We start from the raw sequence: 26,106 nt of genomic DNA on the forward strand, positions 1-26,106 counted from the left end.
TGAATTATAACTCTATCTTTTCATTATGAAAAGAAAAGTTGTGGTCCACCCAATATCCCTTTGGAAAAAGCAACATCCATACTTTAGAAAATGACTTAGAAATGAAATGAGTTTATGTTACATAGTGAAAGAAAGTAAATTTTAAACATGGTACTCTGGTTCTGTGCTGTTTTTTTTGTTTGTTTTGGGTTTTTTTTTTTCCTTCCTGGCTATCATATTGGAAACTGCTCTCAATTCTTTTATTTTAATTCAATTTTTGATAATCTGAACTTTATAAATATCAGTGAACATAAGCATTTCCACCTATAAAGAACCAACAGAAAGCTTACCGAAAAATCTCTACTATACCTTTTATTCTGTAACATATAGAATGAAGTTAAAACTGCTTTTCACCAAGTTATCATCATGAATTTTTCTGCTTTCTTGTGTCACCACTCTGGTTTCTCTTAGCCCACAATGGGACAATTGCCTTCAGAAGTCTTGAGCTTCTTATGTTGCTTTTAAACAAGCTACGGAACTTTTAATCTACTTTAGCTAATAGGTGTTGGTATAGAAAAAGTAGTACATTTGTGTATATAAATCCATGAGAGGTATCTTGATGTCATAGTTGGGGAGCAGGTCTTAAAGGCAGAAAGACATTCACATCTTATCTGTGGCACATATGAAACTGAACCAATCAATTAATTTCTTTGTGACTTAGAACTTTTCTACTAAGGTATATCAAGATGATTGTTATATAGGAAGTTCCCACATCAGAAAGATTTCCAAGTTAATAAAATCATTAATCCAGACAAAGAAGGAAAAAAAAGTGAACTCAAAGCAAACTGTAAAGGTTAAAGCACGAACCCACAGATAGTTATTTTTAATTTTTTTTTAATTTTCCATACCAAGTGTTATAAAAATATATCAAGAACTTATCAAGGTATTCTCCAACTCACTAACCTTAAGTAGCTCACTTTTACTTATCTAGTATTACCATCTTTCATATCCTACATAACTTGGCCCCCTACTTCATTTCAAGGTTATTCTTCATTCATATTCATCACAAACACTACAACCCAGCCAACCTTAAATAGGCTGTCATTGCTCTTCACATTTGGTATTCTCAGTTAGAAGGGAAATTCCTTATCTTCCCCCATTAGAATGTGAATTCTTGGAAGGCAAGGGCTATCTACTTCCAATCTTACTCCAGGATTATAGTAAGCACTTAATGAAGGCTTGTTGACTTGACTTCTGTTTTCTGTGCCTATGTTTTTTGGCACTGATTTTCCCACATACCTAAATTGAACTTTCTTATTTCTATCTCTTGGAATACTAACTACCCTTCCAATTCTTTCTCAAGGTCTATCCTCTACATGAAGCTTTTGATTTCACTTTAGTTTTTGTATTCCCAGAACCCAGTACATCTTAGTGAAAAAAGCTTGTTGATTCATTGACTAATAGATCTGATTGTGCTTTTGAGGCAGATCATAGCCAGTAGACTTTTTTCCACTAATTTTTAAATATGTATGATGCTCAGAGCCATTAAGTGATTCATACCAGTCATAGAACAAATGAGTGGGAGAAAGGACTTGAACCCAATTCTTCCTAAGTTCTCTGTTCCCTAATGAACCTGCTTTTTTTGTGACACCTCTGAAATAATTTACCCATTAAATGAATAATACTGAATGTTGTAAGTACAACATGGCTGTTCGATAGCTAAAATGATGCCTGCTATTTCTAGAATAGGATTCACTCAATAGTCTAAAAGAACCTAAAGAAAAGATAATTGTTTGAATTCTGTTCATTTAGTAAAATGTCTATTTGAAATAAAATTCTACTGAATGAATGATGGTAGAACAAAAGATTAAAGAAAGAAAAATTAAAATGATATTAATAACAAGAAATTTGAACAAGGTTTATTAATTTGCTTCTTCTTGGATCCACAGGGCAGGCACATCATGGGCAAGTTTCATACATTGCTCCACCTATTCACCTGGACTCTGAGCTGGAAAGACCACCTTCCAAAGGTGAGTTTGCATAATATATATTTTTATCATTTTTTTTTGTAAAGGGCTTCTTACAGATAATTCTAACATATGTTCAGAAATTAAACATCCTTGTCTTTTATTAATTTTATTTATCATGAGGATTAACCTGTAATTTTCTCTTTTGAATAATCCTTCCTGAAAATCCATGATCTATTTGTTTGATTTTATTTTCTCATCAAATATTAGCTACTTATTAAAAATGAATGCATAAATTATGATATTAATATGGGATACAGCTTTTATGGATCTTTAATTATCAGTATTATATATTTCAGATCAACAAAAGAATTATTATTTTAATGTGAATACTAGCATACTAACAGATTTTTAATTCCACCTCATGATAGGTAGTTTTAAAAGGTTGATATAGAAAAATGAAACTCATGATAATAAACTTCTCCCAGTTAAGGTAGACTGATACTTGTACATGCCATATTTCTAGCTTGGTAGCTACTGAATGAATGCTATAGACTTCAGTAATCCCAAGACATCTCCATATTATCATTATATAGAAGAGCAGATCTTTACTAAAGAACATGTTAGAAAGAGCCAAATGTACTTATGAAAGTATATCTGTATGTGAACCTATGTATAAGCATATACAAATATGGACTTATCTGAATATATATGTATGTGTGTAAGTATATAAAATGTCTATGTTGTGTGTGTGTGTGTGTATATATATATGTGTGTGTGTGTGTATTTTCCATATATATCTATGGTTAAATGAATCCATGATTTCATTATTAATTTAGGCATTCAAAATAACAAGGGAAAAAATAGCCAATCCCTGCCAGCATATTCTGGGCAAGTATAAACCAAAGTCTAAATTTGCTAGTATTTCAGGATACTTTTTTGATTTCCTTTAATAGCATGAGGATAACACTTGCCATTTGATCAGAATATGTATAAGCCAAATATTGTTAGCTATTTATTAGTTTTAACTTTTAAAAAATGAATTTTGTGAGTTTGGGCAAATTATGTTTGTTAGAAAAATGGTTTTAAAATACTTTATATACGTATACACCATATGTAATACATATCTATGTTAAAGCATGGGCAATATAAGTTGAGACACTGAATGTTTGATTTTTTACAAATATTATAAAATGTATAAAAGATTATTGTAAAAATGGATACACTTTTCCCTTATTGCCCACCTTTGATTGTGCTTGGTTTAACTCAAGTGATGAGTCATTGCTTCATAAATTAAGTAGAAAGCTTATCTTTCTGCCTCACAAGTAGCATCAATCAACATTTTGTATAATATAAATGAACTTTTAAAAATTGCTGTTGTGAATCTGTTTAAATTTTCTAAATATTAAAGATATTGAGGCAGAGTTTTATAATTGAGTAATACAAAGGACCCTCTTACACTTTCAAAATTGTATTACTCAATTTATTAAAAATTAATTTATTTGCATGTGAATGTAATAATTATTAAACAAAAAAAGCTTTGACTTTCTTATGCTATGTTGGATCATACTTTTACATGACTTCCTGATATCGCTTGAATGTCCATATCTAATTTTTTTTATTTGAAAATTCATTTCTGTGTATTATTTCACTTTTCAGTCCATTATGGAAAGTTTAGGGTTTGTTTGTTTTTTTAATCAAGGCTTATGATTTTGAAGCTGTAGGGAATTTCCAATGAGGGAAATCACTTACCAACTCAAATTTCCAATTGTTTTGCAATTTATTATCTTAGATACTAGGTAGTATAGTGAATAGGATATTAGGATTGAAGACAAAAACAGCTGAATTCCATTCCAGATAGTTCCTACCTATGTCATCCTGGGCAAGTCACTTAACCTTGATTTCCTCAATTACATGATAGGGGTAATAATAAGGCTTACTTTACAGGATTATTATGAGGATCACATGGCATAATAGTTGTAAAGCCTTTAACATAACTTCTAGCCTGGCACATAATAGACTTTATATAAATGCTTTTTCTCTTTCCCCACTTTTTAAGAGGACATTGGAACACATGGTCTTTATTCCAACTGGTCCTAATCCTAAAGTTGCCCTCAATCCTCTAAGCAACACTATCTATCTTAATTTAGGAATGATGTCTGAAAATAGCTCTGCCAATGGGCTAAATAATCTCATCTAAAAGACACCCACTTCCCTCTTTTCTTTTGAATCACAAGTCAAAAGTCTCAGAAAATCTATTCCTTTAGGCAATTTTAAATGATTCATCATCTTAAGGGAATTTAAGTAATATGCAAGTTTTACTACTTTCTGCTGAAATGCTTGAAGAGAAATGAAGTCACAGAAGAAATATGTTTACTTCTTGACATTAACAGTAAGTTTATTTTTGCAGCCTTAAAATTGTTTGTATGTTGAATGGAGGTTTAACTACCTAGAAAGTAAGATACAATGATGTAACTGAGAAGTTATGCACATAAAGGCAACATTGTGATCTAGTTGTATTAGCATAGATTTACTATTGGAGGTAGCATGATTTGGAGTAAGGAACAGGACAGAATGTTAGGAAAGCCTCTCTTTTCTAGTACATGCATTGTAATTTTAATTAATTCTTGCAGTTTAACAAATACAGCATATTATTGTTTTGTTTTTATGCCCAAGCTGGAAGATCATCCATGAAATGGAGGGCAAAAAAAAAAAATTATAACATGAATTTATCTGTCCCTGTCAATCTATTTAATGATATATTTTTGATATAATATTTGTATGCAATAATTATTCTGGAATATGTTTATAATCTAAAATAGTTACAATAAAATTTGATATTCTCTAAATATTGTTTTGGCATCTAAGATCTGCCTGATGATAAAATAATCTATTCTTTATTTTATTTTTTGATAAAGTATCATTGTTGCTGGAATTATACTCTTTTGCTCTTATTTAAGACTTCAGTGGATTTCTTGTCCTTTGATAGGATCTCTGTATAATTTAAGCAAAATTGTCAACATTGCCAGGGGTATAATTGACTACATAAAAATTGCTCAGGGGCAGGATGATATGAAAGAGTCAGTCAATGTGTAGGGTGCAATATTGTGTTGCCTCTGTACAGGAAGACAAATAAATTGAGTTCTCACTGTGTGCAAAATAGAAGGGAAAAAGGAATAGGTTTGTGAGGGGAAAGAAAAAGTCATAGAAAATTGTAAAATGATTGATCCTCAGAAAATAATCTTTGGGAAGGGAATGCATAACCAAAGAGATAGTTTTAAATCAGATATAATTCTCTTCTTTCAAATATCATTTCCTTCTAACAGCACAGTGGTAGATATGAAGAGGCTGATGCTACTTTTTTCCTCTTTGGTTTTCTACTCTGTCAACATTCCTAGGAATTGCTTTCCCTGCTCAAGTTTTCCCTGAACTGATGTGCAGCCATATTTTGTACCCTGGTTTTTAACTTTTTGTTTCAAGATGCTGTTTCCCTTTCCCAAGTTATACAGATGAATGCAAGCTTTTTTATACCCAGAAATTTATTCATTCATAGTTCTTTGGTTTCTTTAAAATTCATCTTTACATCAGTGTAGTTGAGTGGGAAAAGACATTAGACTTGGATCTAGAAGATCTGGGTTCAAATTCTGAATGAGTCACTCCCCTAACCTTAGAGAAATCAACAAATCTCTCTAGTCCTTGATTCTGAAATCCTCAAAAAAAAAAGCAAAACAAAAAAAAAAAAAACTTTAAATTGAAGAATTCATGTAAAGGCATCACAAGCATAAATTATGCAACCAAATGGCATACATAATGCTCCTCCCCCCAAAAAATAGGGTACTGGACTAGACATCTCCACCATTAGAATGCAAATTTTTTGAAGGAGGGACCATTTCACCTTGGGGTTTAGAATCCTCTGTTTAGCATGATGTTTGACACAATATGACCACTTACTAAAAGTTTGTTGACCAACTTACTGCACAACCTCCATTTGGTTCTCCTAGGTCTAATCAATTATGAGCATATGAAATTTTCTATGTCATCAATATATTTTGAAATCATTTAAGATTATTCTTAATTTATTTCAACTACTTTCAAATATGATTACATATAGAATATGTAACAAAATAATATCCAGCATTCTTTTGAGACACACTAAAAAAAAATCTTATCCTTGATATATATAATTTTTTTCTGATAATACTATATGACTATGATCATGGAATCCCGCAATCTCAATAGAATTACAATTTCAAGGTTATACAAAAGATAATAACGAGATATAAGAAGTATGACTGTTAAAGATTTTTTTTAACTGGACCTGGGATTGAATTGCATATGTCAAACTGGAAAGTTCTACAAAAAAGGGAAGATTTTAAAGTATGAACCCAATGATGCACAGGAATAAAAATGATATCTTGCATGGAACACCAGGCTTTGGAATCCAAAAGATTTGAATTCAAAATCTTTCCTCATATGCTTAGAGACTGTATAACATTGGGCAGGTAATTTAATTTAATTTACCTTAAATTCAACATCTGGAAAAATAGTTGTCAATTTGTATTGTAATTTGAAGCCTCCACATCCAGAGTTTTCTTCTCTAATGATTTCACAGATTCAGACTAATAGATTACTGTATACTAGTATGCTGTAAATCTTCCTTTTTCATGATGGTACCAGTGATTTTTCTGAAATCTTAAAGGAATGACTTTCTCCTATTACTTTTTACACATCAATATATATTTACAGATATTTTACTATTGGAATAATGATAATTTTTGATAACTTCCCTTTGTGTTTTATAGACTTTGAAACATTCTTAAAGAGAAGTTGATTTGCCTGATTTTTCAGTAGCAATCTGAAATATTTTTAAGGTAGTAAACAACAAATGTATATATTTATAGTATTATTTTTCTCAAGGCAAACATAAAAAAAATTTATATTGCCATTTAACACACACAGCAAAAGCATTAACATCTCTGAACACCATGGCAAATTGTAGAGAAATAAGAATTTACTGAATACTTTTCCTTGTATCTTTTGAAATAAGGTATGAATCAATTTAAGGGAGAGACCAGGAGAAACTTCTTGGAGGGAATGACTTTGGACATGCCCTGTGATAAAAACCTGTAATTGAGTGTAGATAATTTAGATTTTAATAAGTCCTTAGTTTGTTTTTTCTTTCTTTGGATATCTGAAGTTTTTGTTTGTTTTTGATAGGCTTTCCAACCCAGTAATAAAGTTGCCCTACACTTTCATTTTTTGTGGAGGAAAAACGATTTGATGATCTAGAAACATTTATTTCATGTTTGTTTCCCCTTCGTTTGTAGAAAGTCTTAGTTTTTAATACTTGGTGTGGTATAGTGAACTAAACAAATGTATAAGGCAATTAAATAGCAGTGAAGTATAAAATAGATTTTAACAAAACCTTATGTCCTCAACATTTGAATGTTTGATACTCTGAATTTGAATATGCATAATGTTAATGCCTTTCTCCAGGTGATTTTGTGAATTCCTCCCACTAAATCATATCTAAACCTAATCAGTCATAAGTACATAGAGTTAGGGGTAGGAAATAGAGCTATAGTTTTATTAATATAGGGAACTCCTAAAAGGAAACTCTTTCTACCAAAGCAGATTGCCTTATTCTCTATATTTATATATTGTCTAATATATATGTAAATATATCATTATATAGTCGCTATAACTACATATGTAATATATATTTACATATTATTAAAGATATTTGTTATTATTTAGTCATTTTTCAGTCATGCCCAATTCTTCATGACCCTTTAAAGGTTTTCTTAGCAAAGATATGGAAGTGATTTTCCATTTCCTTCTCTATCATGTTTTACACACAGAAGAGGAATTGAGGCAAAAAGAGTTAAGTGACTTACCCAGGGTCACACAGCTAGTAAGTGTCTGATGCCAGATTTGAACTCAGGAAAATAAATATTTCTGACTCCATGCTTGGCATTCTATCTGCTGCACACTGCCCTATGTACATGTATGCTTAGAAATAATGTCACTTAAAACTACCTAAAGAGTAAATTTGCTGGATGCTGCCCTTAAAACAATTTAATGCTATTATGTATGCCATTTGGTCCCGTAATTTATGCTTGTGATGCCTTTATATGCATTCTTCAATTTAAAGATTTTATTACTGAATAAGGGTGTAAATTTTAGTAGTTTACTAGTACATTAATGTCACAATACATTACAAGGTAATTAACCAAAACTGCCACTGTAAATAGAAAAATAGTCACAGCCCTCACTATAAACCACTTAATAAAAATAAGGTCCTGAATCAGCATTCACCATTAGGGTAATTTTTCTTCCTGTGATTCTCATTAATCAGGAAATTTTTCTTTAAATTAGCTTCATCTTTGAAGTATTATTATTTTTAAACCTTCCATTACTTGAATAAGTTTGTTACTAATTTACAGTTAATTTAATGAGAGTGCTTATATATTTTCATTTGTAGATAAGTTTTACAAGTTTTTGAGATAATTCCCTCAGGTTTCTCTGTCAATTGTTAAAATACAAGAAATTTAGCCAATGTTTTTTGTAATTATCCTTCAAATAAGAATTGTATCATTTATTTAATGTAGAGAGAACCATTTCTGGCTTTCTCTCTACCCTCTTCGATTTATCTTAATGAGGACTTTCCAGAGTTTCTTTTGGGGGTTGCTACTTTTACCAGTAAGACTGCTAATAATTCTGCCAGTAAGGGAGGAAGAGCATGGTGATAGCAACTGAAATACCCTTCTTGTTGTCCAACTACAGACTGACTAAAGAGACTCATGCTAGCTGCCTTCCTCCATTATCATTCTGGAGCCACCAGCCAGGAGCCAAACAAAAGACTAGTTAAAAAAGAAAAGATGATTATTAGCCAATGAGCAACCAAGTTTATAGTTTCTCATTTTAAAAAAAATTTTATTGATATGTTGGGAGAAGAGGGTTATGCCATTATTTCATATATTTCATTATAGTTCACATAATATTCCAACTTCTACAATAGAATAAACATATAAAACAATAACTAAATTTTATTGCATATGTATCTACCATTTTCTACTAAGAGGAGAGATATGTATTCTATCACTAGTAATCTGAAACTAAGGTTGATCATATATAATCCAATGTTTTTAGATGCCTTCAGGTTTTCTGCTTCATAAGAATAATTTGTAATTAGATTATTGGAACTATTTGCTGAGTAACTTATTGCTCTTAATATGATTTCTCCTTATGTGTTCTCAAACATGACCTATTGCTTACCATTTTTCTCAGATTTTTTCCATTGTTTTATCTTAAAGGCTGGGATATACTTCCCATTACAGCTTACATAGGGATAGCTAGGTAGCATAATGGATAGAGTAAAAGGCCTAGAGTCAAGCAGACTCATCTTTCTGAGTTCGAATTTGACCTCAGACACTTACTAGATTTGAATTTAGGAGGATGAGAAGGAAAATAGCAAACTACTCCAATTATCAGGAAAATCCCAAATGAAGGTACAAGAGTCAGAAACAACCTAGAAACAACTGATCAACAGTGTGGCATTCCCCATTTTCACTACTACAAATTGAAACAGCATAGTCATTTTCATTGTCTCTTCCTTTCACTTTCATTTTAGTAATCAAGTTATTTTTTAGTAGTCAGAACAAATCCAGAATGGTAATCCTCCTTCTACCATTTGATGTGAGATGCTAATTTTTTTTTCTATTTTTCTATGTTGATTTTGTTTTAATATTTCATTTTATCTTAGATAGTCATTAAGTTGTCTTGTCAATTCTTATTTTCAGAAAATCATTTGGGTATGATGTTGTATCTCTTGTAATAAGTTGCTTACTCTTCATTCACATTTTTCCTCGATCTCATTTATTATATATATATATATATTTAAAGTCTTGCTTCATTTCCCTTGGAAATTTGAATTGACTTTGTAGCGAAGCTGTATTTTTTATTGAAATTTACCTCATAGATATCATGAAGTTATTTTATTCTTCTGGGTCGGTGTTTTGGGCATCCTTGGCTCCATGATGTTTCTTTGTTTATCTACTTGAATTGGGACTTCCTGATAGGGCCAGACTCTGGGCACTTCTGAAGGAAACATTATGTCCTTGTTTGGTCCTTACTTGTCCTGGTCCTGGGTCTTCTCTGGGTAACAAGCACCATGTTCTCAGATCTCCAGTACAGCTCTGTCCAATGTGCTGTATACTTTCAGTGCCTTAAACAGTCTAAATCTGGGCTGAGTCTGATGATTGTATTTCTACCCTTTATCCCCATCCAGTCATCTGAGCTTTGAAGGTTTCATACTTTAATTTGTGATCTAGGTGACCTAGCAGCCAACTTGGCCCAGTTTTTAATTCTAGCTACTAACTCTGTCTCCTTTTATTGAGAAAGCTCCACATGTTTACAATGAAACAACTGCATCATTAAGCTTCTTTTGTCTAAAATCCTATTTTCTACAGCAAGCCTTTTTAAACCCCTTTTAATTCCAGAGACTTCCCTCTGTTAATTATTTCCTTTTCATTCTGTACATAGGTTTTTTTTGTTGTTGTTGTTGGTTTTTTTTTAATGTATTTGTTTATTGTCCCTTTCACTCCCATTCCTTCTCAATTAGATTATGAGCCCTTTAGGGCAAAGATTGCCTTTTACTTCTTTTTATATCCCTAGTTCTTAGCATGGTGCCTATCACCTAGTAGGAGCTTAATAAATGTTGATTAATTGATTGTCCATACTCTATACCTTAGAGTTGAAAGGTTTAGTCCCATGATGTTGCTCTGTAGTCAAAATGACAAAAGTTACTGATTCCTACACTAAATTCCATGCAATGGTATATGGCCACAGGCCATATCCAGCATTTTGGAAGGCTGTGGGACCCTGATCTAGTATGGCTAGAAAAGGATCCAAGCCCACCAATAACACAACTGCTCTCTTGCTTCTTTAAGTTTCATCCATATGCACTCCACCATGCTTCCATCTTCAGGTTTATGTTTTTCTATACATGAACATATATACTCAATATAGAATGTTATTCTTTCTATTAGTTCTTTTGAAAAAAAAAAAGAATAACTATCCATTTCTACATTTCATTCCATAAAATTTCAATGATACCTTTGATATCATATTTACTTCTTTCAGCCAAAAGTCTAAGTTCCTTCTTATTTATAATTCTAATCCTCCACACTGGCAAATGGACATCTAGGACAATAGTGTTCCCTACTCTCTTCTTTGTTAATGTTTCCTTTGATTAAGAAATGATAAAATTGAAAATTTGAGTTATAGTCCTATAATAAATTATGGTTTTTAGAATGATACAAATCTGGTTTACTTGACAGAATACATTGGCCACTCCAGGGATTATAATTCTACTTATGAAGTAAATTATACTAAGCATATTCACATATGCAAAATATTTATAAAGTTTCATATAAGCAGATGCTATTGAGTATTGAAACTATATTCAAAATAGGATAGAACAAAGATCTAAAATAGAAAGTTAGAAGCAGTAACACATAGTCTAATTTATCTAGAGTAACCATTTGAAATTAAATAAAATGAGAATTCACTGGAGCTGAATGATTATGAATAAATTATATGTTCTCGTATTTTTCTCCTATTTTTCTAATGCAGTTTTTCCCCCCAGATTTTCTTCATTTGCAGGTTATTTGAATGGGGAAAACTACTGTGTAGACTATCTTTATTCATATTTTTAAAGTGAGAGTACCACTCCCTTCCAGCTAGCTTCATCATATTATTCAGAATACATTTTTACTAGCTTTTTTATGTTCATTTTCTAGTCTTTAAAGTAGATTTCAATCTGCAGTAGAATATGCATTTTAAAAGAAAAACCATTCTTTTTTCCCTTAAAATTTGGACCAGTTCCCGATGGTGTTTGAAGTCTTCTGCATATTCAGTGGTGCATAGTTCATACTTAGAGAAGTGCTTTAGAAAGAATATAATCTACTGTCTAAATAACATTCTCTATTCATTCTATAAAATAAAAATGACATATACAAATCTGATATCCAATGTTCACAATGTTGCAGAAGGAGTAGAGAGGCTAAACTATTTTTTCGAAGTTAAAAATTACAACCATCCATGAAAATCAACATTTTCATATCGCTAAGACTGAGGGAAATTTGATCTGGTCATTCACAATGTAATTTTTTTTTTAACAATCATAATTTCTTAATTTATAGAAGAATATGTCATACTTCCTAGAGAGTAAATTCAGTTTTATCTTCAGAGACATCCTATCAAGTAAGAGACAGATTGGTTTAGATCAAGGCTACAAAGTTAGGAAAACCAGACTTTAGACTGGTCTCCAACATACACTGGCCGTGACTTTCCTAAGTATTCATTAACCCCATAGCTTAGGCCATTTCCTAGTTCTTTCTACTTCTACTAAACAGACACAGATTGGGTTCCAAGACTTAAAAGACAAATGTGGACATACAAAGGATGAATTCAAAAGGAATATCAATTAATTTCCTGAATCACATGGTCCTGGAAAAGCATCCTGACTGGGAAAACTATTCTCTCACAAGTTTCAAAGTAATTTCTCTATGCTAAGTTAAGGCAGTTGACTAGATCAAATCAGTAATATTAGTGGCACTTGTGCCACTGGTCTATAATGTCTTCAGTTAACTACTTTCCACAGTCCTAGTAACTGATAAGATAAAATTAAATTGTATTGCCTAAGAAATTGCAATTATTATGAGTGCAATCTTACTTTTTTTTTTTTTTTTTGCTTACATATTTGTAATGGGCTGGGGCTTGAGTTGATGCACTGAGATCCCAAGCACGTGAGGCTAAATAGTAATTGGACTATACTCTATTAATATATATGCTTGGATAAAGAATGGCCCCCACCCACTCTTGTGCAAGTCCTGATGTGTTGTATAGGAAATGACGATTTTGGTGGGTGGAGGCAGAGACAGGAAGAGAGGCTGGGTGAGATTGGGCCTGGGTTCTATGCTGGTAGCTGCTGGTCATGTGGCTGCTGGTCTAGCTAGCTTCTTGACTCAGCTGCACACATTGCTATCGCCCATTCTCTTCCACCTCCGATCTTTCTTCACTGAGAATAAAGATTGACGATTTTCCCTAACCTGAATTCCTGACTCTGGCTGATTTTAAAATACGCGGTCTTCACACATATTGAAAACTAGAAACATGGATTATGATTTCTTGATGGAAATGGCTTTTACCAAATATATGTGAATTTCTCACACCTTGTCCAGTTTCTGTCAGAGCTTGAGATATTTTCCCTGTTATCAATGCTGATGCATTTGTTTCTTTGATATTTATCATCATTTAATGTTAAACATAGTATGTCATTCATTCACCTAATTTTGTATTAAAGTTATTTGGGTATGTATTCTATCCCCTATGTTTGTTATTTGTCCTTCATTCTTGAAGATAACCATGGCATCAGGGAAGAGATGTCGTAGTGGGCAAGTGAGTTGGATTTAAAAGACAGAGAGAGCTGTACAAGATCACCTGCCTCACTTTTCCCTTCAGAGTCATCTGGGTTCAGTGGCCAGATATAGGTCAGGATGAGTGGAGCTGGCTCTGGATGCAGTGGGAGACCTTGACCTTTTTAAGACTATAAAAGAGTGTAAAAGACTTTAGTCTTTTACAAGTCTCACCTTGCATGGGGTAATATCTATTTGGTAATTAAGGCTAGGTAAGAAAGTAATGAGTCATCTCCCTGTAAAGTACATGAGGGCAGGGACCACGCCTTTTATATATCTCCTCTAGTGTCTTGTGTAGGTATTTTCATAAAACCATTTGACTTTTTGTACCATAAGAAGAACTTTAAACTTGCCCTCCACACCTTGCCCCAGATCATTCGGCTATCATACTTCAAAAAAATAGAACTTCAGAAATGTTAATTATCACAGAACCTCATGTCCACTCTTTTCCTATTTTAATGTCATTTCTCTAATATTTTTGATAACTGGCATATAGGTCACTGGCATATTGGTCAGAGTGCAGGTTTTAGAGTCAGAAATAACTAGATTCATGTTCTGCCTCTTACACTTACTAGCTGTACATTCCAAAATTTCTGGGCCAGACCTTTTTCTTTTAAAAATCATTTTCTTTGTTCCTAGTATCTCCCAAACTTGATTTTTTTGTTAGCATTGAGCAATTATTTCAGAGAGGCAAGAAGACATGCTATATTTAGTTAAGACATAGATATAGTATGTGCTCGGGATTTTAGATATTAGTAATTGAGGGTATGTTATAAACATAACTGTGAAGGGGGTGTTGAACTATGTTCCCTTTAAAGTTATCACTCTGAAATTGTGTCCCCTTTTGATCTGAGAGATCAGGGTCTCCCAGGCCCCAAGGAGTCTAGAGAGGACCCATCCTCCTAGGATGAGACAAGTAGCATTATTCAGGGCAAATCAACTCCCATTGATCTTTTGGAAAGTCATATCCTTATTCAGGAAATTCTAAATTCTCATTCAATTGAGAATTCCTGGTCTGATCAGCTTAAATTGCCTCCCACCCTCCTGCCAAGAGCTGCTCATAAAATAGGTTTCCTTTTACTCATTTCTTTGCAGAATGTCCAAAGTAGGATTCTGCCTGATGAGTAGGCATTCTCTTCTCAGTGCCAGCCTCCATTTCCCTAATAGGACTTTGTCACTAAAGAAGTCAGTCTCTTAGCAAAACTGGCTTCCTATCCAACAATAAACTTCCATTTTTACCATTAATATTTTGGGTTCGTGAATTCTTTCACAAAGGACCTGCATTGACCAAAAGGGGATTTCCACAACTCTCTGATTGCCACTAACCTCATCAACTGTATAAAAGGAATCACATTCAGGTATGTAAAGCTAATTTCAATTTATTTACTACATAAACTATCATTCCATATAAATTAGAGAAAATGGAATGAACACAAATTATATATGCCATCTGGGTAATAATTGAAAACAATTACAAGTCAGATTATAATACAGCATATAAGGAGTCATAATTAGGGAAGGCTAAAAGTAAGGTTTTATACAAGCTACTAAAATTTAAAGGGAGGAACTGTCAGCCTCTCAAAATAATTGAGTTTAATACCTTTTTAGCAAGAACAATATTTTCAAATAGTAAGCTACCAGATGATACTTCTTTCCCTTTGCCTCTGGAATCTCCTCTTTCAGCTGATCAAACAAACAAACAAATAAAAAAAATGAAAAAATAAGCAAAAAAAATAAAACAAAAACAGTCTAAATAAATAAATAAATCCGAGAGGGGAAAGATCCTCTGAGTTTCTGGCCAAAGAGAAAATGATTGCTATTTACACTAATTCTAAGTCAATCAGCAGTCAAAACAGTGACTAAAAGGGGCTTGGCCTGGACCTTTTGATGATCAATCTATGAGAATCAGAGTGGTTTTAATTTAAGACCTGGTCCTTAAAAAAGAATTCTAGCCAGAAACCTCAAAATATTGTGAAGGGTTCAGAGATCCAACAGGAAAAAAAAAAAAATGCTTTCAAGAGCATCTGTAAGTAAAGGTATAATACCCTATATGGACAAAGACAGAGAAGGAAAGGAGGGAAGACTTCAATTTCTACCTGGCTTTAATCACTGATTGAGCATTGCCTCAGCCAAACTGAGAAGATCTTAGTTTAAAAAAGGCCAAGATCTCCCATTTCATCCAAGACCATCTCCAGTTGTCCTGATCTACAGGTCACTAGACCCAGATGGCTCTGGAGAGGAAAGGGAGACTAATGACCTTGCACAGCCCTCTGTCACTTAAATACAATTCTTATGCATGTCATGGTATCACCTCCCTGATGTCATGGGCCTATTCCAGAACAAAGGATAAAAAATAGATTATTCCAGATCCTCTGGATAAAAATATCAGTGTGCTTCCTAGTGTCATATCTCCTATCCAGGATCTCTGTCCATGGGTTTCCCTTCATTCCAAATGAATGTCTTTTTTCAGGCAACAAAACTTATTTCGCATTTACTGTGTGTCAGGAACTATGCTAATTTGAGGGAAAGCCAAAAAAAAAAAAAAAAAGGCAAAAATTCCCCCCTTTCAAGTAGTTTATTTAGTGGGAGTGATGACATATAAATTACTTGTGAATAAATAGCTATATAAAGAATAAATTGGAAATGATCTCAGAGAGAAATCACTAGCATTAAGGGGGATCTGGAAGTACTTCTAGGACTATAATCTAGGAATTGAAGCCAGAAAAGCTAGAAGCAGAAATGAAGAGAGAAAAGTTATTAACAGGTGAATTTATGAGACTGAGGTTGATCAAAACTCCTCAAATGCCCCCTGCTTCTCCTGTGTTTAGATTTTAATAAATGAAGTCCAATTTTTTAGAGCACTTTGCTTGTGGTCATGGTGAACTATATACTTTTCTCTTTGTTTATTACGGTCTGTTATCCTTCTTCATTTCAAATGTGTGTGTGTGTGTGTGTGTGTGTGTGTGTGTGTGCTCATTTAATAAATGCACCTTAGGACAGAGCTTCCTGTTAGTTAAAATCATTCTCCCAGAGAGAACCCTGACCTCTATCCATATCACAGGCACATAAAACCCTGTATCCAAATGAAAATATCAAAGCCTTGTGCTTTTACCTTCCAATTTTAAGGAAGGGGAAAAATTCACATTTGCTCCACTGCTGCTTTTCCCTATGACATTAAAAAAAAAGTTATGTTGATATTTTAGAAAGTAGACTCCAATAAGTAAATCCTTAGAGAACCTCATTGATTGAAAAGTGACGAGTCTCCTTCTCCTCTCCACAAAAAGAAAACAAAAAATCTGTAAAAATTAAATATTGTGCTTTATAGGTTAAACTATTATGTCCTGAACTTGGAAATAGCTATGAACTCCTATTCTGGAGATTTTCTGGAATGCTTTATTTTGCACTTTATGGAACTATGTACTGTGACATTGCTGGAACCTGTCATTTTCCCACCTGGCAGAGGCAACAGCTGGAGACTGGAATCATTTATGATGACCTACACTCAAGCAGCACTAATCTGAAATGAATGTCCTATGAAAAACCATCTCCCTTCCCCCAATTCTTTTAAACTAATCTAGGGTGAAAGAAGAATGTAGTTTTGTATTTAAAACCAAAGCTTTCTTCCTCCTCAGCCCTCCCTCCAAGAGTAATATTTTTGGTCCCATATTTAACTTTTGAAATATTTATAGGGATACTATCTGTTTTAAATGAGCAGATGGGGGAGACTTAAGACAAGCTGCTAAATTAATAAACATGTGCAGTGCTTTATCAGTAAAGGAACCCACTTTTGGCACTTCTTCTCAGTGATTTGTATGGCCTATTACCATCACACCTGGTGCAGGGACAATAAACGATCACTTAATATCCAAACAATGGGCAAATTCCCTCCATTATAACTTCATTATGTCAGAAACAATCATCTATTACTAGATGTCAAATTCATAATTTATGTCCAGTTGTCCTGTGGAACAATGTGCACACAAATGAATGGTCCATTAACAGAAGGGAGCTTTTACTGTAAATTTTTTTCTCCTAATACCTGTTTTCATCTTGGCATCAGGATTTAATTTCAGTGCTGTTTCTGGACACCAGAAAGGAGGTTGTTTTATTTATATTTGTGTAATTTGAGAAGATGGCATACAAATCATATGTGACCTTAACTTTTAAGATATACATCAATTTGATTATTTTCAGTCATTTTTTTTTCCCCTTAAAAAATATCAGTGGATCTTATTATAACATTTGGGATCATGCATTTTTGTTTTTTTTAATTTATTTAAAAATTCTTAATTTAGAGTTGTGTTTTGTGTTGATTGATTCATAGAGCAGTACTTGGTCAAAGCAATTATCTACTACTTCACAAATCTTTTACTTTCTAAGCTCCTTATTTCATAATTATTAATGGCCACAACAACAGCAAACCTATTTATTTGCTCTTGGTATTCCTTTTCTTCTTATTATTATTTTAATTTTTTACTACTCCTAATTCCTTATGTTCTTGTTCTCAGTCTCCACTCCTCATTGGGAGAGAATGTTCACACTAGAACTATGGAAATTGGAGAAGTCTGCATATGTCTACCATAAATCTCTATAAATCACTTGCAGCTAGTCAATCTCAAAATGACAAGATCAATCACAAAATTGTGACAATGGGAAATTGGAATGGTATTCACAAGGATAATTTGTTCATTCTACATTTTTTTTTTTTGGTTAAGTCATCAATGAATAGACTTCCAGCCCTAATCTTGACCCACAATGAACCAATTCAATTCTACATCCTCTCTTCTACTCTCAAATTTCTTGGCCATATAACCCATCACCAAATACACTTTATTATACACCAGCCCTGAATTACTTCAATCAATCACTTCCTTTGCTCCTGTTCACATGCTCTTCAACAAAACTGGAAAAAATGATAAAATTGTGCTGATTAGATCCACTACAAATATAAGTTGTCTCATGTCAACTAGAACTTCACTGCAACAAAATAGTGATTCCACTCCCTAATTGATTCAGTTTCCTACTCCCCACAGCAATTCCAAACCTTCTCTTCTGTCTTCAATTCTCCTAAATTAATTCTTTCTCTACCTCAGCTGAAAAGCTTGTCTCATACTTCACCGAAAAAAGAAAAAATGAAGTTATCTACCATGTGTCGCTTCTTACTTCTCCCTTTCTTACATCTCTCTGATATTATCCCTTCTTAATCTTGTCTTTGGCTCATCTCCTGATATGTAGGTGTCCCCTTTTTTCTGCCAAAGCCAAGCCTTCTCTCTGGATGCTTAATACCATCTCCTCTCAACTTTTCTAGCATATTGTTCCCAATTTCATTCCTACTGTCTCTCTGATTACTAGTTCTTTCCTTATGTTTATTGGTTCTTGCAAACATTCATCTGCCTCCACTGATACCCACATGAGGATTAAAAAAATCCTCACTATATCCTTCCATACCCTCTACATGTCTTCTAATCTCCTTCCTTCCTTTAATAGCTAAAATTCTTGAAAAAACTTCTACACTATGTGTTTTTATTTCTTTTTGCTTCATTTTTCTAAATAGTTGGCAGCTGGTTTATGACCTCATTATTTAACTGAAACTGCTTTTTCCATAGTTACTGATGATCTCTTACTTTCCAATTCTAATGTCCCTTTTCTCAGTCCTCATCCTTCTTGACTTTTCTGCACCATTTGCTACTATTGATCAGCTTCTCTTCCTGATACCATCTCTCTTCTCTGGATTTTAACAGACACTGCAATCTTTTGATATTCCTCCTAGTCTGAGTAGTCTTTTTTCTTTCTCCTTTACTGTATTTCATCTTTAGCATACCTAGTAACTTAGAAAGTATCCAAAGCTTTGTTACTGGATTCTTATCATCTTTTTGTTATAATACAGTACTTGAGATTCTCAAGTAAAATTAAGTCAGGAAGCATTTATTAAAAACTTACTATGTGCCAGACACTATCTTAAGCATAGGGAATAGAGAGACAAGGAAAAATAAAGTTTCTGCCTTTAAGCAGTTTACAATCTAATCAGGGAAGATAATGCACAAAAGAAAGGTTTGGGGAGGGAAGAGATTTAATGGGAAGAGATGAAAGTATCTAGTGGGTGGCGATATGGGTGGATAAGTTTGATAGTCAGTAGAGCAGCTTTTATAGTGCAATGAAGATATTTCTGATTTCCTTGAAATAGAAGCTGTGAAAGGAATCAGCCAATGAGAGGGGAAGGCCCCAGGGAAGAAGTCTACTTCCAAAATGACAAGAAGTCTAGCTTCTTAGGAAGCTCAGGAGTAGAATGAATTTCTAGGATAAAGAGGTTTCTATGGCATGGGAGGATAAAGAAAGTCTAGTTCTGTCAATGTGAACTTTTATTCTATATGAGACCCGGCAATCTTTTATGCAGTTGACTTTAAGGTATGTGTATCCAGCTTTAGTTCTCTACTTAATTCCAGTCTTGAAAAAATAACTACCTTTTGGATACTTTAACTGGATATCCCATATGCACAATTGACATCTCACACTCCCTGTGTCCATAACAGCACTAATTTTCTTTCTCCCCCAACCATATTCCTATTACAATTTTTTTGTATTGTTACTGAACAGACCTTCATCCTTCCAGATACATCGTGTGAAACCTCAAATCTTCATTCTCACTCCTATATCTGACCATTTTACAAACTTTAACATTTTTCTTCTACAATATCTCTTCTATATATCCCATTCTCTTCACTCAACTATAATCCTATTTTAGATCTTAATGTCTTTTTGTTCATAATATTGAACTGCCTTCCAATTGACACCTTTGCCTCAAGTCTTTTCCCACAATAATCATCCATATGGCTGCCATTTTTTCTTTTCCTAAAGCGCAGGTTTGTCGAAGTCATCTTTGTGCGCAATCATCTCCAATGGCTCCTTATTGATACTAACATCTATTAAATTCATTCATAGACTGGCCTTTTCCTGACTTTATAATCTTGTTATACAACATTTTCCTTTACATATTTTATGGTCTAACCAAAAATATTGTGTTATACACAAGTAGCACAGGGCTATGATTGTTGTGGTAATTGTTTTTAAATGATAGCGTGTACTCTGAACTGTTTTGAATAATCTATTTACCATAATTAAAAGATCCAACATTGTATAGTCTTTTAGAATCAATGTTTCTTAGTCTCTTCTTAAAGAAAAGTGCTTTATATGCTTTGGTACTTTGAAAGAGCATGTAGCCTATATCAAATGTCTTGGGAGAAACTACAGGTTCTTGCTGTTTTCTCAGCATTAGAATCCATTCCAAGCCATCTGATATATTATCTATAAAAAGCATTCTGGTATGTGATGCTTGGGTAATAAGACCAAACTAGGTGATGACTGATTTTTAAGAGTACGAGTGTTTTCCCAGGAAGTTGTATTCTATATGATCATATAATTCTCGCTGTTATTAATAATGACTTCTATTTTGGGGGCAGTTTCTCGGTTCACCAACCCCACCTACAGTTCAAAATATGTGCCTGTGTAGATCCCTATAAAATTAATAGTGTGAATTGATCAGCACAAAGAGGATGGATCAGAGAGCTTTCCAAATAGGAAAAGGAGAAGGTCGCAATATACACATGAGTCTGTATTGAAAGACAGCTCAGGGTATCAGCATTTGGTATTTTTCTTTCAGACTGGTGGATCAATATGTAGTTACAAACACTTAACAGAAGAAGTTTTCTGTTGACAGCTGGGATTTTTGGAATGACAATTATCTTGTGACTCTACTGTACAAAAATCAGTTATTTAGACATTGTGAACCATTAACCCACACATGGTTTTGCAACCTAATTGTGGCTATGCATATAAATCAACCACTGCTCCCTTCAGAAGTCATAAAGCTAATGATAAACTAGGCATGTGGTGTGTGTTTGTATGTGTGTGAGAGAGATATGTCTGTCCATTCCTAATGATGAGATAGATCACGTTTTAGCCTTTTCTGGGGAATTACTAATCGTTTTAGACAATGTGCCTAAAGAGTAAGACTACTCCTTCATACACTATTGTAGCATATATCAGACTTTTTTTTTTTTAATTTGGATATCCAGAATATCAAAAATGTAGGAATTATCAAAAAATTAATTTAATGACGAAAGCAAAATATTTATAAAGCATGGATAAAGTTCATGATCAGTGAATTCTAAAGTGATTTGGAATGTCAGTGAATGGCATTTACTTTGGAGGTACTTGCAATTGTTATCAGTCATTAAACTGATGATCAACTTGTATCAGTTTTGCAAAGTTTTACAAAAAACTGTTTATCAAGGAAAAGAGTCAGCAGTTGATGTTCTTCTAATATTAGTTGGTACTGCTATAAAAATAATCTTATAAATATATTTCAAATTCTCCCTTTTTTATTAAACTTTTATAGTAGTATGATTGGTTTTGTTCAATACAGAAATGTGAACAACTTGAAGACATCTTGTTTAATTAGGTGCTCATGCTTTTAATATTTACCCTATAGATGAAAACCACATTAAAAAAATTTTTATTAAAACTTTTTAATTTTCAAAAGATATGCATGGATAATTTTTCAACATAAAATTCAAACCTTGAAAAACCTTGTGTTTCAATTTTTCTTCCTTTTCCCTTCCTCCTCCCCTAGATAGCAAGTAATGCAATATATGTTGAACATGGTAGAAATATATGTTAAATCCAATATTCATATGTATTTATACAATTATCTTGCTGCACAAGAAAAATCAAATAAAAAAAATTGAGAAAGAATAAAAAATGCAACAGCTAAGAGTGAAAATGCCATATTGTGATCCACACTCAGTTCCCACAGTCCTCTCTCTGGGTATAGATGGCTCTCTTCATTCAAGATCATTGGAACTGGTCTCAGTCATCTTATTATTGAAAAGAGCCAGGTCCATCAGGATCCGTCATCTTCTAGTCTTGCTGTTGCCATATATAATCATCTCCTGGTTCTGCACATTTCACTTAGCATCAGTTCAGGAAGTCTCTCCTGTCTTCTCTAAAATCATCTTGCTGATCGTTTCGAAAAGCATATTTTTGATTTTCAATTGAACTAGTACAAATTCTGAATCTAAATGGAAGTGTCACTGGCTCTTCCTTCTAAGTTCCTATCTGCTGGGAAAACTCCCTAATAAATCGTCAAAATTTGAATAGTAAAAATGTCTCAGATCTTATTTACTTTTGATATTAACAAATTCTTTCCAAAGGAGTTTTTTGTAACTTAAATCCATGTAAAGAGAGGTTAATGTTTCTCTGTGAAGTGATAGAGTGACATTATCATGTCATTATTGGTATTGACAAAAAATGAATTGGAGGCAGCTAGTTGGTGCAGTGGATAGAGCACCAGCCCTGAAGTCAGGAGAACCCAAGTTCAAATCTGGTCTCAGACACTTAACGTGTCCTAGCTGTATAATTCTGGGCAATTGCCTCAGCAAAAAAAAAAAAAAAAAAAAAAAAAAAAAAAGAAAGAAAAGAAAAGAAAGAAAAAAAAAAGAATTATGGCTTTAACAACTTTGCCTATTTGGTCTGATGAGAAAATATTGTTTAAAATATCTTTACTAATTACAGAGATAGTGGAATAACACAAAAGGAACCAACCTATAAGGCAGAAAGACCCACGGTCCAGTTGTGCTATCTTATACTGGCTGCTTGACCCTGGCCAAGCTAATTAATTGCCCCGAGGCAACTCTCACTATAGATAGCAGAATAGTTGTTGGTAGAGATAGTTTCCTCTTTAAGATTTCATTACAATAATAACAAAGGTCCTGCTCCCACTCCTACCCCGTCAAAAAAAGTTACTGGTTATTGATAAGAAATCCAGGTTCTACAGAATTTTGAGTCATCTGAAAATGATAGAACTTAAGGGTCTTTTTTAATAATACAGAATTTCTGGTTCCCACTTTGAAAAGCTTGCTTTTTCAAGATGTTTTCTTTGTACAGACTCTTCAGCCTGCACACTTATAAACAGAACATCCACAGCCATATCAGCCTCCACAGTCTAAACAAGGATTGCTATTTGTAAACTAATCTGCTGGGATGATACAGGACACATTTCCTGCTTTTGCAGATGCTTTAGGCAAGTGTTTGACTTGTGTATAATGTACAGCACTGATTAAAAAAACCAGATTTTACTGTATGTGACACAATATTAATATGGTTCTACTTGCTCTGCATTTGGTGGCGGTGGAGGGGACCATTTTAAATGCCAGATTCAATGTCATTGAGAGATGTTTGTTAGTGAACTCCTTTATGAACTGTCCAACATATCATGTAAAAACCATCCCTCTGACACATTGCAGGACTGAAATACATTGTATAGCTATAGTGGTAATAGTAATACCCTTACCAAGCTTTTTAGTTCATTTGTGAAATATAAATATCATTGCTTTTCAGAAGTACATATCTATATTTAACAATTTTAGACATGTATCTAATGTCTTAGCCTTAGATGAAATGAAATTGTTGGGAATTCATAAGCTCCTTGTGAATAGGGCCATTTTCCTACTTTATCTTTGTATCCCCAATGCCTTGCTTAGTACCTGGAACACAGGAAATAAATGTTTTTTTTATTAATGTTTGGACTGCCATCTTTGAGATTCTTCAAAGTTTTCTTCTTTCCTTTAAGATATTCAGCATTGTGTTTGATTCCAGGCTAGAAGCCATATTTAAGTGCTCATTAATACAACTGGATAGTGAGATCCCATTTCCTAGGGTTGTATAGATTTAATAGAACCTTAGCTTTATCACTAGAGTAAGTTTTGTATCAGGCATCAGACAATAAAGAAGCAGTACTTAAAAATAATTGGAATTTATTGCTTTGAGATAATTTTACTTTAGAATCAAGTTTGTATACAACTGTAATAAGAATTCAGATGATAAAACACTAAGAAAAAAAATTACAACTTTGTACCACCAGATTTCAGAATTACAGAATAATATGTGTAAAGTTCTTTGTAAATCATAAAGCACTATGTAACTGCTGGCTATTATTAATATCATTATTATTATTGTACAAATCTGGTATGATAAGATTTTTAATAGCAATGGAGAGAAAATAATATATGTTAATCATCTTAAAAACAGTCTGTAGATAGTTAGCCTCTTTTATTCTTCTAGTTAGTATAAATACATTATTTATCAGATATGAATTAATGAGGATTTATGGAAATAGCCACATGCTTGAAAGTTACAAAAAAGTATTTGGAGGCTATTATTAAAGCAATTATCACTTTTAATATAAAAAGAAGCAGTGCCATTCTGAAAGGTGAACCATTTACTTTTCCAAATGGAGTTAAAGCCATTAATTAATCAAGTTCATTAAAAGACTAAGTTCTGTAATAGGCTTATATGTTGAGAAATTGAAAAATCTGATTAAAATATTGAAAAATGTGAATAAGGGCAAGTGTATGTCCTCTGCTTCTTTTCTTGGGTGCTACTTGACATTAAATGTCATACTTAACCTCTTGGGTGCCTGAGTTTTCCAGCCTTGGTAGGAATTTTCATTACATGGAAGCTATAAAATGCTTTGAACTCATCAGAGAGATGGTTAGGTCCCTATTAGTATAAATAATAAATCCCTTAAAGTGATTAAATTCACACTATCAGAAGTTATAATTATGTAAAATATGATAATTGATTTCACCCCAATGAAAATATCCCTTGCAAATTTGAAGAATGAGTGCAGTGTCTGGAATTGCTATACCACAAACAACAAAACTTTCAAACTCCAAATATTTGAACAAAGTAGGTATCCTAACATCTGGGTCTGAAAGGCAGATGGAAGTGATTTTAGTTCATTGCAATCCCCTTATCAAATCCAGCAATTGTTTTACTTTTACCTCTCAGCTTATATAGCTTGAATTTTATAACTTATAAAATTTATCATTTGAATTCAATTGGCATGCTAAGTGGTATGTTACTATACGTAACTCCAGTACTCAAGAGTCCAAACCAAAAGATGAGAGGTTCAAGTACTTTCCTTTTGTCATTAACACAAACTCTGTATTCCCTCTGGAATTAAAGGAATTATGCTTAGACCCTTAAATCTGTATATACCAAAAATCATTGCACTATGACTTTAACACATTATAAACAAAAGCTATTGAAATGTAATATATCCACATTGGGAGGAAAACCTATCCATTTACTATTTCTATCTTCTTTTTTTTTTCTTTTTTAATTACTTTTTAAAATTATTCTTTATTTCTGATTTTTGAAATGAAGCATCTCCATTTACAGTAGAGTATGTATAAAAAAAAAGATTATTGTGGATGAAATTGCAAATCTGTTTATGTACAACTTGATATTCTTTTAAAATATATAATAGAGTTGTCATGTAAATTTCTTTTTATTTCCTTTTTTCTTCCCTCCCCCAACCTCTTCATACAGATGGTTATTACACAAATTGTGTGTGTGTGTGTGTGTGTGTGTGTGTGTGTGTAAAATCATTCTATACATACTTCTATTTATCAATCCTTTCTCTGGACAAAGCATCTTCATTATTGCAACATAAAGACTGTCTCTTTGGAATTGGGAGGACAAGACTCTATTTAAAAATGTAAACCTTATTAAAACAAAACAAATCAATTAACATACATTTTTAAACAACTTCCAAATATTCAAACAATTATGGGTTCACAGTTTATTTTTATTTGTTTTTTATTTTTTTTTTTATTGTG

General features: G+C 33.0%; 1 protein-coding gene across 15 annotated transcripts in view; it reads left to right on the forward strand.

Annotated features, from left to right (window-relative positions):
- ADGRL3 (adhesion G protein-coupled receptor L3) overlaps positions 1 to 26,106 on the forward strand; it is a 571,267-nt gene that overhangs the window by 290,911 nt on the left and 254,250 nt on the right. For all 15 annotated transcript variants that reach the window (XM_031942424.1, XM_031942418.1, XM_031942420.1 and 12 more), the window contains one exon: positions 1,929 to 2,009. In XM_031942424.1, coding sequence (XP_031798284.1) covers positions 1,929 to 2,009 — 81 coding nt within the window. The remainder of the gene's footprint in view (positions 1 to 1,928; positions 2,010 to 26,106) is intronic.

The sequence above is a fragment of the Sarcophilus harrisii genome, chromosome 6, assembly GCF_902635505.1.
Source record: "Sarcophilus harrisii chromosome 6, mSarHar1.11, whole genome shotgun sequence".
NCBI lineage: Eukaryota > Metazoa > Chordata > Mammalia > Dasyuromorphia > Dasyuridae > Sarcophilus > Sarcophilus harrisii.